General features: G+C 53.7%; 1 protein-coding gene and 1 pseudogene across 1 annotated transcript; one reads left to right on the forward strand and one right to left on the reverse strand.

Annotated features, from left to right (window-relative positions):
- Positions 1 to 12,688, reverse strand: part of LOC129132018 (uncharacterized) — a 234,639-nt pseudogene that overhangs the window by 80,595 nt on the left and 141,356 nt on the right.
- LOC143695823 (serine/threonine-protein kinase PAK 1-like) lies at positions 2,878 to 10,363 on the forward strand. The gene is made up of 11 exons (XM_077191041.1): positions 2,878 to 2,956; positions 3,420 to 3,457; positions 3,857 to 3,932; positions 4,706 to 4,769; positions 5,600 to 5,648; positions 6,689 to 6,798; positions 7,556 to 7,673; positions 8,067 to 8,166; positions 8,585 to 8,781; positions 9,689 to 9,826; positions 10,274 to 10,363. The coding sequence occupies exons 1-11, from the start codon at positions 2,878 to 2,880 to the stop codon at positions 10,361 to 10,363; spliced, it is 1,059 nt and encodes a 352-aa protein (XP_077047156.1).

A 12,688-nucleotide genomic window follows, 5' to 3' on the forward strand; every position in this document is an offset into this window, starting at 1 on the left:
GGCACCGCCGTTTTTGGAGGCACCAGGAATAGGCTGAGCTCTGCCTGAAGCTCTTCTCACATTCCCCACACCCTTCCCGGCACAGGGAAGCTTTTACCTCCTCACAGCTCCCCAGGCTGGGTTGGCAGCCCCTCCTCATGTGGGATCTCTGGGGCTTTTCCTCCCCATTGGATTCCTGCCCTGTGGAGCCGTTCCAAATGGCCTCTTCCACGAGGTTCTGTGGCAGGGATTTGTTCTCCCTGGTCTCTGTCCGCAGCTCAGTGCGTGAGGGAGGAAGGACAAGGAGAGGAAGAGACAGGGAGAAGGGAAAAGGAAAAGGCAGGAGGAGAGGAAGGAGATGGGAAAGGAACATAGATGGATGTAGGACAGAATGAGGAGAAGAAGGAGGGTGGACAAGGAGAAGATGGGATTTGCCTCCATGCCAGAGGGAAGGGGAAGGAGATCCCCCCCCAGTCCATCCCTGGCAGGATGGCGTTGGCAGTGAGGCTGTCCTGCAGCGATGCTGGGCTGGGAGATGGAGCAGCAGGGAGGGCAAAGGGGCAGTGATTCCTCCTGCCCTGCCTGGCTGTCCCAGTCTGGAGCGTCCTGGCGCTGCCGAGGCCCTTGGAGCGTCCGGCACTCAGGAGCCCGGAGCTCACGGCTGCTTTATAAAGCTGACAAAGTCAGCAGGATGCGTCTGTGTATGCTCTGCAGCAAACTGGGTTTATTGGTACAGGAACAGGGGACAGGTAAGGTTCATCTACAACCAGCAAATGTTCATGCACTTCGACAATGACGTGGGTCAGTACAAGGACCGGGAGAGATCCCTCAGCAAATCCAGCACGGGCACAACAGACCCAGCCTGGACACAGGGAGGGAATTTATTACCAACCAAATCACAGCAGCACAAGGAGAAGGGAAAGAAATCTCTCCAGCACCTTCCCCCTACCCAACGGGGATCACCCAGAACAGGGGTCACCAGGGCTCTGCCCAACGGGGGTCACTGGGGATCATCCAGCACAGATCCTCCCATGGGGGATGGAGCTGGAGCAGCGCACGAAGCTCTTCCCACACTCGGGACACTCACAGGGCCTCTCCCTGGTGTGCAAGTGCTGGTGAGTGACGATCTCTGAATCCCATTTGAAGCTCTTCTGACATTCCAAGCACTCCTAGGGCCATTCCCCAGTGTGGATCTTGTGGTGCTTGGTGAGGTCGGAGGTCCCACTGAAGCTCTTCCCACATTCCCCACACTCCCAGGGCCTCTCCCCAGTATGGATGTTCAGGTGTTCCATCAGGGTGGAGCTGTAGCTGAAACCCTTCCCACATTCCAAGCATTTGTGGGGCTTCTCCCTGCCATGAGGCTTCTCCACCAGCTCTGAGCTCTGCCCCGGATCTCAGGCCGCCTTCCTGGCTCAGGGGGGCTCTTTCCTCCCTGCAGCTCCCTGGGCTGGGTTTGCAGCCCCTCCTCGTGCGGAATGTCTGGGCCTTTTCCTCTTCCTCCATCTGGCCACAGCTTGGGAATGACAGACCCTGGTTTGGGGAAACCAAGGTGGGAGCGCCTTGGAGTAGAGGCTCCTCCTGGCCAGGTCCATCTCTAGAAGTCAGCAGGAGTCTTGTGTCCATGAAAATCCCCACAATGTCAAGATTCAGCCCCAAAAAGCTCTCCCAGCAGTTCCCTATTGCTGATCTCTCCACTTTTGGGGTTCCAGAGGTTTCCTTTCCTTAGGATCATGGGGGTCCAATGGTTCCAGGGCTTCTCCATTCTCTGGCGTCCTGCTCAGGGATGATCCAGGGCCTTTTGGGGGTCCATGGGGGCCCTTCTCCCCTGATGCTCTACTTTGAGATCCCAGGGATCCCAGGGGTCCCTCCTCTCCAGGCTCCCCCCCTTTCCAGTCTGCCGGGGTCCCCCAGCTCTGGGATCGCCCCTCTCTGCTCTCCCCACTCTGGGGGTCCCAGGGGATCCCCTCCTCTGCTCTCCCGGGGGTCCCCAGGACCAATGTCCTCCCCTGCCCATACTGGGCAATGGCCACGTGGGCCCCCAAAGATCCCCCCAAGGGGCTCAGCTTTGGGCTCCTGCAAGATCCAAACCTACACACACAGAGAAAACAAAACCTCCCAGAGACACCAGATGATATTTGGGGTCAATTCCACAATCTGCGAGCTCCAAACACACCCCAATAAAAAACCCTCTCAGGGACCCCCCGACAGATTTGGGACGACCTCCCCCTCCCCGCTCACCTGCAGGACGAGGTGGGGGCGATGGTCCCGTGGCTGCGGCCACAGGGGGCACTGGAACCTCCTGTTCCTCCTGTTCCTGCTCCTGCTCCTCCTCTTCCTGCTCCTCCTTTTCCTCTCTCCCTCCTCCTCCTCCTCCTTCCTAATCCCACCTCCTCCCCAGTTCCTGCCTTCTGTGTATTTAGAGTGGAGGACCTTGCTTGTTTTTAGAACTAGAACAAAGATCCCAGATGGACCAAGGCTTGCTGCTTTTAGTCAGAACTATCAGTGACTAAAGGTCACGTTTCCTTTGCTCTGGTCCTGTCCTTGTTCTCCTCAGTGTTCAGGCTGGGCTATGGGGTGTCCTTGTTTGCTGCATTTTGAGTTCCTCTTGCATCCTTTGGGCCATGGGCTGTGCCCTGGGAGGGTTCTTTGTGCTCCTTTGTGACACAGGAGAACCTTCCAGGCGGTTTCTGCGTGAGCTGCTGCTGGGATGTCACAGGAACAGCGCCACGTCCCCGTGGTGTTCCCGTTGCTGTGGGACACGGAGGCCTCAGTGCCCAGAGTGGCTCTGGGCTCGCTGCCGGAGGATCCTCCTGCCCGAGGCATTCTCAGCAGCCAGCCCAGCCCTGTCCTTCTGTGCTTGCAGGGCTACAGGCTGCAGGCGTGTGCAGCACAGCCAAAATGATCCAGCACGTGGCTGCTGCAGTTTGCACTCTGTACTCTGTGGCTTATTCGGGGTATTTTTTAACCCACTTGGCACGTAAGTTGAGGTTTTCCCTCGGTGCAGCATCTGTGCCTTTGGGCTTGCTGTGTGCTTTCTGTTCTTCCTCTGGAGCTGAGTTGACTTTGGAACCAAATGGCCATGAAGACACCATTGCTTTGGGAGAGCTCCTGCCAGCAGCTGCAGCTGAAAAAGGGGGTGTCTGCAGCCAGCGGGGCGTGCACAGCATCTGCAATGAGCCCTGGGGGGTTCTGTTCCCTCAAGCAGGGAGTCTGTGCCAGCAGAGCCTGGAACTGCCTCCGTTTGCTGCTCAAGCCAAGAACTGACCCAGCCCAGTGTTTTGTGCTTGTTCTCTTGCTTGCTGTGGGAAGGGACTGTGGCTCCTGGAGGGATGCAGTGAAAGCAAAATGCTCTCTTGGGGTTGCCTTGCTCCGTGGCATTTCCCAGCACTGGCAGTTTTTCTCCTAACAGCATCTGGTTCATGTTCCCTCTCCCATTGCAGGGCACCTCATGTCTGGATTCCGAGCAGCTCCTCCTTCGGTGAGTGGGAAAGGAACCTTTGGTGTTTGGAATTGTGCAGCAAGTTGTGAGCTCAGCATGTGGCAGTCGAGGGCCAGCCTGGGAGGCTGAAGGAAAGGTCCTGTCAGTGTCTCTGCAGCAGCAGCAGCAAAGGGATCCCTGGCAGTTTTCTCCTTTTCTGCTGAAGAGTTTTTGAAGAGCTGCAGGTCTGGTTTTGCAGGCAGAGGATTGCTTGCTGGCTTAGCCATGGTGGAATATCGAATTCCCAACAATAAGTGGCAATGTCAACTTTAGCCCATTGTTAGTTGGAACAGCTCCAAACCCCATTTCTGCGTAGTGCAGCTGGATGTGCAGTTGAGGATAAATAAGGTGATAACTGAGATAGAACTTCCTGTCCCTCACGCTGCCGTCTGTCCACAGGGCACAGAAGCAGCACCAGCACCTCCTGGGGCTCCCTCTGCTTCCGAAGAGGAGGTCAACAAGGAGGAAGACAGCAGTGAGCTTCCCGCTGCTCTGGGGGATGATGGTGAACTTCCCTCAGTGCCGGGAGATGACAGTGAACTCCCCGCTGCTCTGGGAGACGAGGGCGAACATCCCGCGGGGTGGGAATGCAACAGCGAGGCTCCCGCGGGGTGGGACAAGGACAGGGGACATCTCCCGGCCTGGGACGAGGACGGTGGATGTCCCCTGGTGTGGGACCAGAGTGGCCAAGCTCCCACGGAGTGGGATGAGGACAATGGACATCTCCCAGTGTGGGATGAGGATGGAGGACATCCTGTGGCATGGGAAGAGGAGAATGAACATCTCCCAGCATGGGAAGTGGACAGCGAACATCCCCTGGCTTGGAAAGAGGATGGCGAACCTGCAGTGTTTTGGGATGAGGATGGAGAAGCTGCAGCATTTTGGGAAGAGGATGGAGAAGCTCCCTCTGCTTGGGAAGAGGACAATGAACCTCCCTCCGCTGTGGGATCCTGGGCTGAACATTCTGACAGCAGCACAGCCGGGCAGCCAGAGGGGAGAGGGGAGTGGTGCCTGATGCAGCTGAGTACGTCTGCTCTGTTCCTGGGTGCCCGAGCAGGTGCTGTGTGTGTGTCTGGGCATCAGCTGCACCCAGTGTTGCTCTGCAGCTGAATGTCACCGAGTCATTTATTGTCCTTCCCCCGCTGACACCAAGGGGCTCACGGCCCCAGGGAGTGGGGCTGCTTCTGGCTCTGCTGCAAGGCAGGGTCTCACTCTGGGAGGGAGCGTCTTCCACGTGGTTTCTTTCAGGGAACACCGTGAGCGAGGAGGAGCCTGCCGAGAAATACCTGGAAGTGGAGCAGATTGGCCAAGGGTAAGTGCACGGCAGCTGCTGCTGCACAAGCAGGGCCGGGTGTTGTGCTGGTGCAGGATCAAGTGAGAAGTCAGGAGAGCTCCAAGCACCTTCAGGCACTGGGCTACCATCCTGCTGTCTCTCAGTCCTGATCAGAATTGATAACTGTGGTCAGAAGGCGCCGTCAAAGGCCCCTGAGGCTGGCAGTGTCCTGCCTGCAGCAAGGAGCAGGACCTGGAAGATCTTCTGTCCCTGGAACTGGATTGCCTAAAAGAGCAACTCACCATCTGGTGACTGTCAGAAAACAGTTCTCAAGAAGATTTCTTTAAATATTTTCCTTCAAAAAATATCCACTGGTCAGGATTATCAACCTAATGGTTTAGAAACAGAAACCAGAGATGAACTAATAAGTGCTCTATTCTAGCACAGGTAGCAGACCCCATCCATTCAGTAACAGACACAGAGCTGATGCACTCTGGGGGAAAAAGCATCACCTGCCTGATGGCAGGGCCCTTGTGGAACCTGCAGGTCTTAGGCAGGAAATGGAAAAGGATGAAATGCATTCTTTTCCATTTCTTTAGACACCCATTTCTCACCTCAGGTTTTGAACTAAAGCAATTCAGCATGGACATTTGGGATTTGCTCCAGCCCAATTCCTTCATGTTGGGTCTCAGTTTTCTCCTGCACACCTTGCATGGCAGAGGGCTGGTGGCTGCTGTGCTCTTGTTGGAAGGGTCGATGCACCCAGGTGTTTGTGAACGCTGCAGGCAGCAGAGATCTCCTGTCTGGGCTGGCTTTCCCTGACAGGGCCTAAAGCGCTGCTTCTTTCTTCTCTGCTGTTTTGTCTCCAGGGCTTTTGGAACCGTTTATAAAGGACTCGACAGGGCCACTGGAGGAGAGGTCAGTGCCAACACGCCCAGCACGTCTGGCAGCTCTCCAGGGCTTTCCCCTCTGCTGGGAGCTGTGGCTGCAGCTTTGGGGGCCAGCAGAGCTTTCCTGCCCAGGCTGCTCCTCTGAAGGCAGAGCAGTGTCAGCCTGCAGAGCACAGCTGGGACAGACTTGGTCCTTCTGAAGCACCAAAGGAATGCAAGGAGGGCAGCGGTGTCTGTCAGAGCAGGACACGCTGGCTTGGCCTTCATATCTAAAAGTGTGAATGCATCAGCTGCTGGAGACTGAGGCCCAATTTATCTTCATCCCAACCTTAGACAGGAACATTATTTAGCTATTCTTAGCTAAACTATAACAATATTATTTCCATCCTGCCTTTTATCTTCAAAGGATACCTCAAGGCCTAATTAGGGAAAGATCCTGCTTGGGCTCAGTTTGGGGTTTTAGTCCTACTTCAGCTGTTCACAGAGAGTGAGGGAGAGAAATGAGAAGATGGATGTCCAGAGCAAAGGTTTCTCCTAAAGCCTGAAGATGTGTTTGGGTCTGGTGTCAGTGACAGCCTTTGACAGGGATCACCTGAGCAATGGGTGTGCGTGTCTGCTGTGTTGTGCAATCCCAAACAGAGCAGTTGCATCTGAAATCATGACCAAATCCCATAGAATTGCTAAGGGGTTCCTGGCTGTTCTGCTTTGTTTTCAGAGAACCAGAATTACCTCCTGCTTGCAAAATGTATTTGAATAATAATAGTAGGAGTGTTGAGGCCATTTGAGAAGACTGTAGGTGCAGAGAATGTTGTTAGAGCTTTGAGGCTGACAGCTGAGGGACCATTTCTGCAGAGCTTGCAAGGCCAAATGTCTCTGGCCATGTGTCCTGTAAGCAGCCCCCAGCTGGCAGAGCAATGGGCTGTGGGAATGGCCCTTGCTGAGCTCTGGTGTCCCATCCCAAGGCAGTTTGGCACAGCCTGGCTCCGTCGCTCCACAAGGACTCGCTCCGTGTTTGCTGTGGCCTCCTGCCACAGACTCCTCCAGTTCAAGGCTGCAATGTCCCTTCAGGTGGCCATCAAGAAAATGAGTCTCAGAGGGCAGAACAGGGAACGAGCTGTGAATGAGATCCTGCTCCTGAAGGACAAGAAGAACCCCAACATTGTCAACTCTTTGGACAGGTGAGTGATTCAGCTCTGATCCCGAGCCCGGGCCCTGCGTTAACCTTTCCTGGCATCAGGAGTCTGTAGCCTGTTTTGAAAATGCCTGACCCAGCCACATCTTCCCAAACCAACAGCCTGGCAGTTCACTCCCTCCTTGTGCTTTGGTTGCTTTGCTTTGGTTTTTCCTTCAAGTTGACCCCGTTTGCTGTGTCTCCCAGCAAGTGCTGATAAACCACAGCAGAAATTATTTCCCTTGGCTTCTTCTTCCCAGCCCTTTTCTATTGCTAAAGATGCCAGTAAGACCAAGTTCTTGTTTCCAGAAATGCCTCATTTGCCCATTTTTCACTGGCCTTGCCTGTTTCTGAAGGGACTTTCTGAAAGGTTTTCTGACTGCTTTTGTCCCAAGTGCTGCACGGCCTCCTCCCCTGGATAACCCTGGCAGTTGTGTTGCCTTGTTCTGGAGGGAATGGTGGAACTGATGAGTTCAGAAGCTGAACCAGCTGGGGCCAAGGGTTGTGGTTCCACATTGATCTGGGCTGTTGCTAAACTGCATTTTTCACCTGCTTGCCATCCAAGGCCTCTCCTTTCTCACAGGTGTCTCCTTCCCCTTTAGACTGTGCAGATTCCAAGGGCTGTGCAGCCTGGCAGGAATGTCTCTCCATCTGATTCTGTCCTCACTGACAAGTGACCCAGAAACAAAACTCCCCTCCAGGCTTTTCCATGGGGGAATTGAGCTCTGCACTTTCATCTCCATGCCATTGTTTTCCTCTTCCAGCTTCCTTGTTGATGGAGATCTCTGGCTGGTGATGGAATACATGGATGGAGGAACTTTGCGGGACGTTGTCAGACAGACACGCATGGCTGAAGGAGAGATGGCAGCTGTCAGTCGGGAGGTGAGGGATCCTGCTTGTCACTCCCATGGCTGGGACACGATGGTCCTTCCAAACAGGGTGTGAGAACAGGAGTGGCTCCATGCTCAGGGCTTTGTTTCTGAGTTGTTTTTATGAGCTGGAGAAGAAAGAGCCTCTGCAGTGAACAGCCTGCCAGCATCACTGCACTTCTACTCTGTTCTTGTTCTCTCTCCTGCTGTTGTGGTACTCTCTTTCTGGCTTGGATTTGATATGCTGTTCTCAGCTTTGCCTTGAGCCGTTTGCTTGTAGCTTGTGTGCACTGCACTCCTGGCCTGTCACAGCAAAGCTGCTGCTGGCAGAATTCTGAGCTGTCCTTTCTGGTGTGATATATTCCGGCCATTGGTTTTTGCCCTCGTGTTTCTTGTTCTCTCTCAGTGTCTGCAGGGCCTGGATTTCCTCCATTCCAACCGGGTGATCCACAGGGATCTGAAGAGCTCCAACATCCTCCTGGGCATGGACGGCTCTGTCAGGCTGGGTGGGTGTTCCTGGCCAGGCACGGCACTCCCGGGCTGCGGGGCTGGGGCTGCTTCCCAGGGAGGGCCAGAGCCCCACAAGGGCTGCTGGGGGCACTGCCCGGCCCCTGCTGCCAGCTGAGAGCGGCTGCCCCTGCAGAGAGCTCAGGAGAGGAGCAGGGGGCCAGCAGTGCCTTTGCTCTGGCCATGGCCCTTCCAGAGGGGCAGCAGTGGGAATCTAAAGCTCCAAGCGAATCAGTAAAAGCCACTGCAGGAAAGCTGAGGGTTTCTTGAAGGGCCCAGTTCCATCTTTCCTTGGCTACAGCCCTGAGGGCTTTTCCAGCTGACTTCACTACTACACTCTCAGACTGAGTGTGGGGAATCTTTGTGCTTGGTTTCTTCATTGCAGCTGCCTTTGACAGGGTTTGTTTCTGTCCTCAGCTGATTTTGGCCTCTGCGCTCAGCTCAGCCCTGAGCAGGACCAGCGCAGCTCCATGGTGGGCACTGCTCACTGGATGGCCCCAGAAGTTGTGACCAGATCTCCTTATGGCCCCAAGGTGGACATCTGGTCCTTTGGCATTGTGACCATCGAGATGGTGGAAGGAGAACCTCCTTACTTCAGGGAAACGGCGGCCATGGTAAGAGGCAAATTCTCCAGTGGCTGCAGAGGCTGCGAGCACAGGGGGACCCTGCACTGGGAGCAGCAGCTGGAGGTTTCTGCACATGGGAAGGGAATTCCCAGAGGACTTGTGCCTCCACACAGACGAATGTTCTGCAGTCTCCAGCAACAATTTGCTTTGGGCTTTTCGTTGTTGCAGCTCTTCTAGCTGAGAGGATGACCTGGAAATATGAAGCAAGTGCATCAGCTCTAATGTTATCTTGCAAGAAAACCCCACACCATCCGCAAATCCCAGCCCCAAACCCAACAAGATTTCTGCAGGAGTTTCTAAAAGAGGTTTTGCAAGATGATCTCCCCTGATTCTTCTCACTGGGAAACTTGTTGAAAACATGAAGATGATGGTTTAACATCCCCATAGTCTAACATATTTCTTTCCTAGTCCAAGCTACTTTTTCTGTGTCACCAAGCCTGAGCTTTCAGCATCACAAACCTCCTGTTTCTTGCCTGGCAGTTTCTGGGATGGGGCATCAGGAATGCATTTACTTGAGTGTCAGTGGCACTGCAGAGATGCACTTGATGGAAGAATCCTCTGAAATAACACAGGCAGACCACAGTGACTGTGGAAAATGGCCTGTAAAGCTGGTGTCCATATTTGGAGAAGCAAAATGGGCTATTTCTGATGGAGGTTCCTACTAACAAAGCCAGCCAATGAAACTGGCTCTCAAGGCGAGATCATTTGGATGTTGCAGTGGCTGTGGCAGCCCCAGGGTTTGGGTTTTTTGCTTGGCATAGCAAAATGAGCTCTGAGCAGCATCTCTGGCAGGGAGGAAAGTGGCCCTGGAGCTGGGGCTGAGGCCCCGGGGTGGATGTGAGCCCGTGTGGGTGTGAAGGAAGCTGGCAGAGCGCTGAGTTTGCTTTCCCTGCAGGCTCGCGCTCTGATCCGGCAGAACGGGACCCCGCAGCTGCAGGAGCCCCGGCGCCTGTCGGCTCTGCTGCGGGACTTCCTCGAGTGCAGCCTGGAGCCGGACGAGGAGCGGCGCTGGGCTGCCCAGGAGCTGCTGCAGGTGAGAGCCAAGGGCTGCAGGGGAAGCAGCAGCGCCAGGGAGGGGTTTTCTTGTGGGGCCCCCTCCGATAGTCTCCAGTCTCGCTGCGTTCCACGCGCAGAGCGAGCAGAATCCTCGCCCGCTGTGGCCTGGCAGGCTCCTTTCGAGCTCATCTGGACCTGGTGCCCCACAGCGAGCAGGGACATCTTCAAGCAGCTCAGGGGCCTCAGAGCCCTGCCTCACCTGAGCTTGGATGTTTCCAGGCAGGAGGCACCTCCCACATCTCTGGGCACCTCCTGTCAGTGTTTCCCCACTCTCCTGGTTAAAAAATTCTTCCTTAGATCTAATCTGAGCCTGCTTCCCTCGATTTTCAAACCATTTCCCTGTCCCTCTCCTGGAACAGAGCCTGTGAGGAACTTGACTCTGGAAAGTAACAGTTCATTTCTTTATTTTTTATCCTTTGGGCAGCACCCATTTTTATCATCAGCCAAGCCTCTCTCCAGCCTGACCCCTCTGATCACTGCAGCAAAGAACCTGAGGGAGCAGCGGAGGAGATGAAGCACTTGAGGACAGCTTCTTGTTACAGTAGTTAGGACAACTAGTTAGTTATGGTAGTTAGCATTGCTAGTTAGTCATGGTAGTTAGCACTGGTAGTTAGTTAGGGTAGTTAGCATTGCTAGTTAGTTATGGTAGTTAGAGCAGCCTGATTGTAATGAAAGTTTTTTGAATAAAAACTCTCTTAAACCTCAACTCCCTCGACGTGTCCCTTCCCTCTCCCGCTGTGACTCAGCTGCCCGGAGCAATGTGAGGGGAGGGCGGGCCCAGCCTGGCCCAGAGCTGAGCCCCAGCAGAGCCCTGGCAGAGCCCAGAGCAGCCTCGGCACCTGCAGAGTCAGCCTGGAAGGAGGCGCTTGGAGCCTTCTCGGCTGCACCCGGCTCTTGGTTACAAACTGTGTGTGCTGGAAAATGCCACCGGCTCTGCAGGAGGGCAGAAGGGGCCCGGGGAAGGCCCAGGTGCTCCATGCAAGGGAAAAACCTGCCCTGGGTTTGTTATAAATAACTAGGTAGTGTTGGCTTTTGCTATTATGTATTGACTTCTGCAAAATATTCTTAATCACAACAATTTTGATAGAGTACAGTTTGTAATAACTTTTCACTGCTTTTGCTATAGTATAATTTGTCAGTTTTTTGTGGCCAATGCCCTGGCCCCTGTGTAGCTCATATCTTCAGAACATCATTTATGGATGATATTTCAGTTTGAGGACAGTGTGAAAAACATACATTATAGTTTTGGCTTTTGCAAAATATTAAAGTGGATGCCATGTGTTGTGCATTAGAATGTTAACTTTTACAGAAGTAGCTGTAGTTGTGAAATAAGAACTAATGCTTTTATTTTCGTAACTAACTGACAATAACAACTCAGGGATATTTGTGAAAGAGCTAATGTTCATTTAAAGTACTTGTGGAAGTAGCTAAAAGCGTCTGCATGGTCAGATAACATCTAAGGAATGGATGTGATGAGGACCCCTGCCACTGACCCTTCCACTGTCAATAACTGTCACCTGCTGAAACCACAGAACAGGGGCCCTTGTGAGGCAGTGACACACAACCCTCAAAACAGCAATCCACGATTCCTGCACGTGCTCTAAAAAGGCGAGTTGGGGGTCAAACCAACCTAAAGAATTCCTGGAACATGTAAATGAGTTCAAGGAAATGTTTGAATATGTATAATCATTATGAATATGTATTTGAACAATACAATGGAGAAACTAGACAAGAAGAGTTGCTGTGGTTAACCAGTGTGCCTCTGGCCATTGCCAACACCCAGCGCTGTTACTGATTTGTCCCTGATTAGTCCTTATTAAACTTCCAAAAATTCTAAAGAGTGAGGCTCATTTCTCACAAAACCCAAGGTGCTCACCCCTTGCTCTTCCCCCAAAGCCAGGATTTGTCAATCCTAAATTTTGTCTGGATGGAGGAGAAGGAGGCTGTGAGGAAAAGGAAGATGCACTGGTGTGGAGGCCCATGGGAGTCTCAATCTCCCACCCGTGGAGGACTGGTCCCCAATAAGAAGAATAGATTTCAAGGTTATGGTGACAAGCTTGCTTCTCCTATGGATCTTTGCCGGCACATGCTGATTTTTGGAAAGTTATGTTACCCCATTGGCCTGTTGGCCTAATTACCCTAGTTCACCCCTATTACCCATCTTTGATTAGTCCCTAGCTCTCTGTCCCTCCATTGGCCCCAGTTTACTGCATTCCTCTGCCCCTGTTTCCCTATTAGCTGTCCCGACCCTTAACCCCTCCTTTGCCACATTTCCCCCATATCCATTGGACCCTGACCCTCAGCTCCACCCTCACTACCCCATATAAAAACCCCCTGTGCCCTCAGCTTGCACCCTGTCTTTGTGCCTGGACCCTGTTCAGCTCTGTCCCCTGCTCCTGTACCAATAAACCCAGTTTGCTGAGATCATACCCAGACCCATCCTGCCGACTTTGTCAGCTTTATAAAGCAGCCGTGAGCTCCAGGCTCCTGAGTGCCGGACGCTCCAAGGGCCTCGGCAGCGCCAGGACGCTCCAGACTGGGACAGCCAGGCAGGACAGGAGGAATCACTGCCCCTTTCCCCTCCCTGCTGCTCCATCTCCCAGCCCAGCATTGCTGCAGGACAGCCTCACTGCCAACGCCATCCTGCCAGGGATGGACTGGGGGGATCTCCTTCCCCTTCCCTCTGGCATGGAGGCAAATCCCATCTTCTCCTTGTCCACCCTCCTTCTTCTCCTCATTCTGTCCTACATCCATCCACGTTCCTTTCCCATCTCCTTCCTCCCTTGTTCCTTCTTGTTCCTTCCTCTCCTCCTGCCTTTTCCTTTTCCCTTCTCCCTGT

Source organism: Agelaius phoeniceus, chromosome 27 (genome assembly GCF_051311805.1).
Source record: "Agelaius phoeniceus isolate bAgePho1 chromosome 27, bAgePho1.hap1, whole genome shotgun sequence".
NCBI classification, from domain to species: Eukaryota; Metazoa; Chordata; class Aves; order Passeriformes; family Icteridae; genus Agelaius; species Agelaius phoeniceus.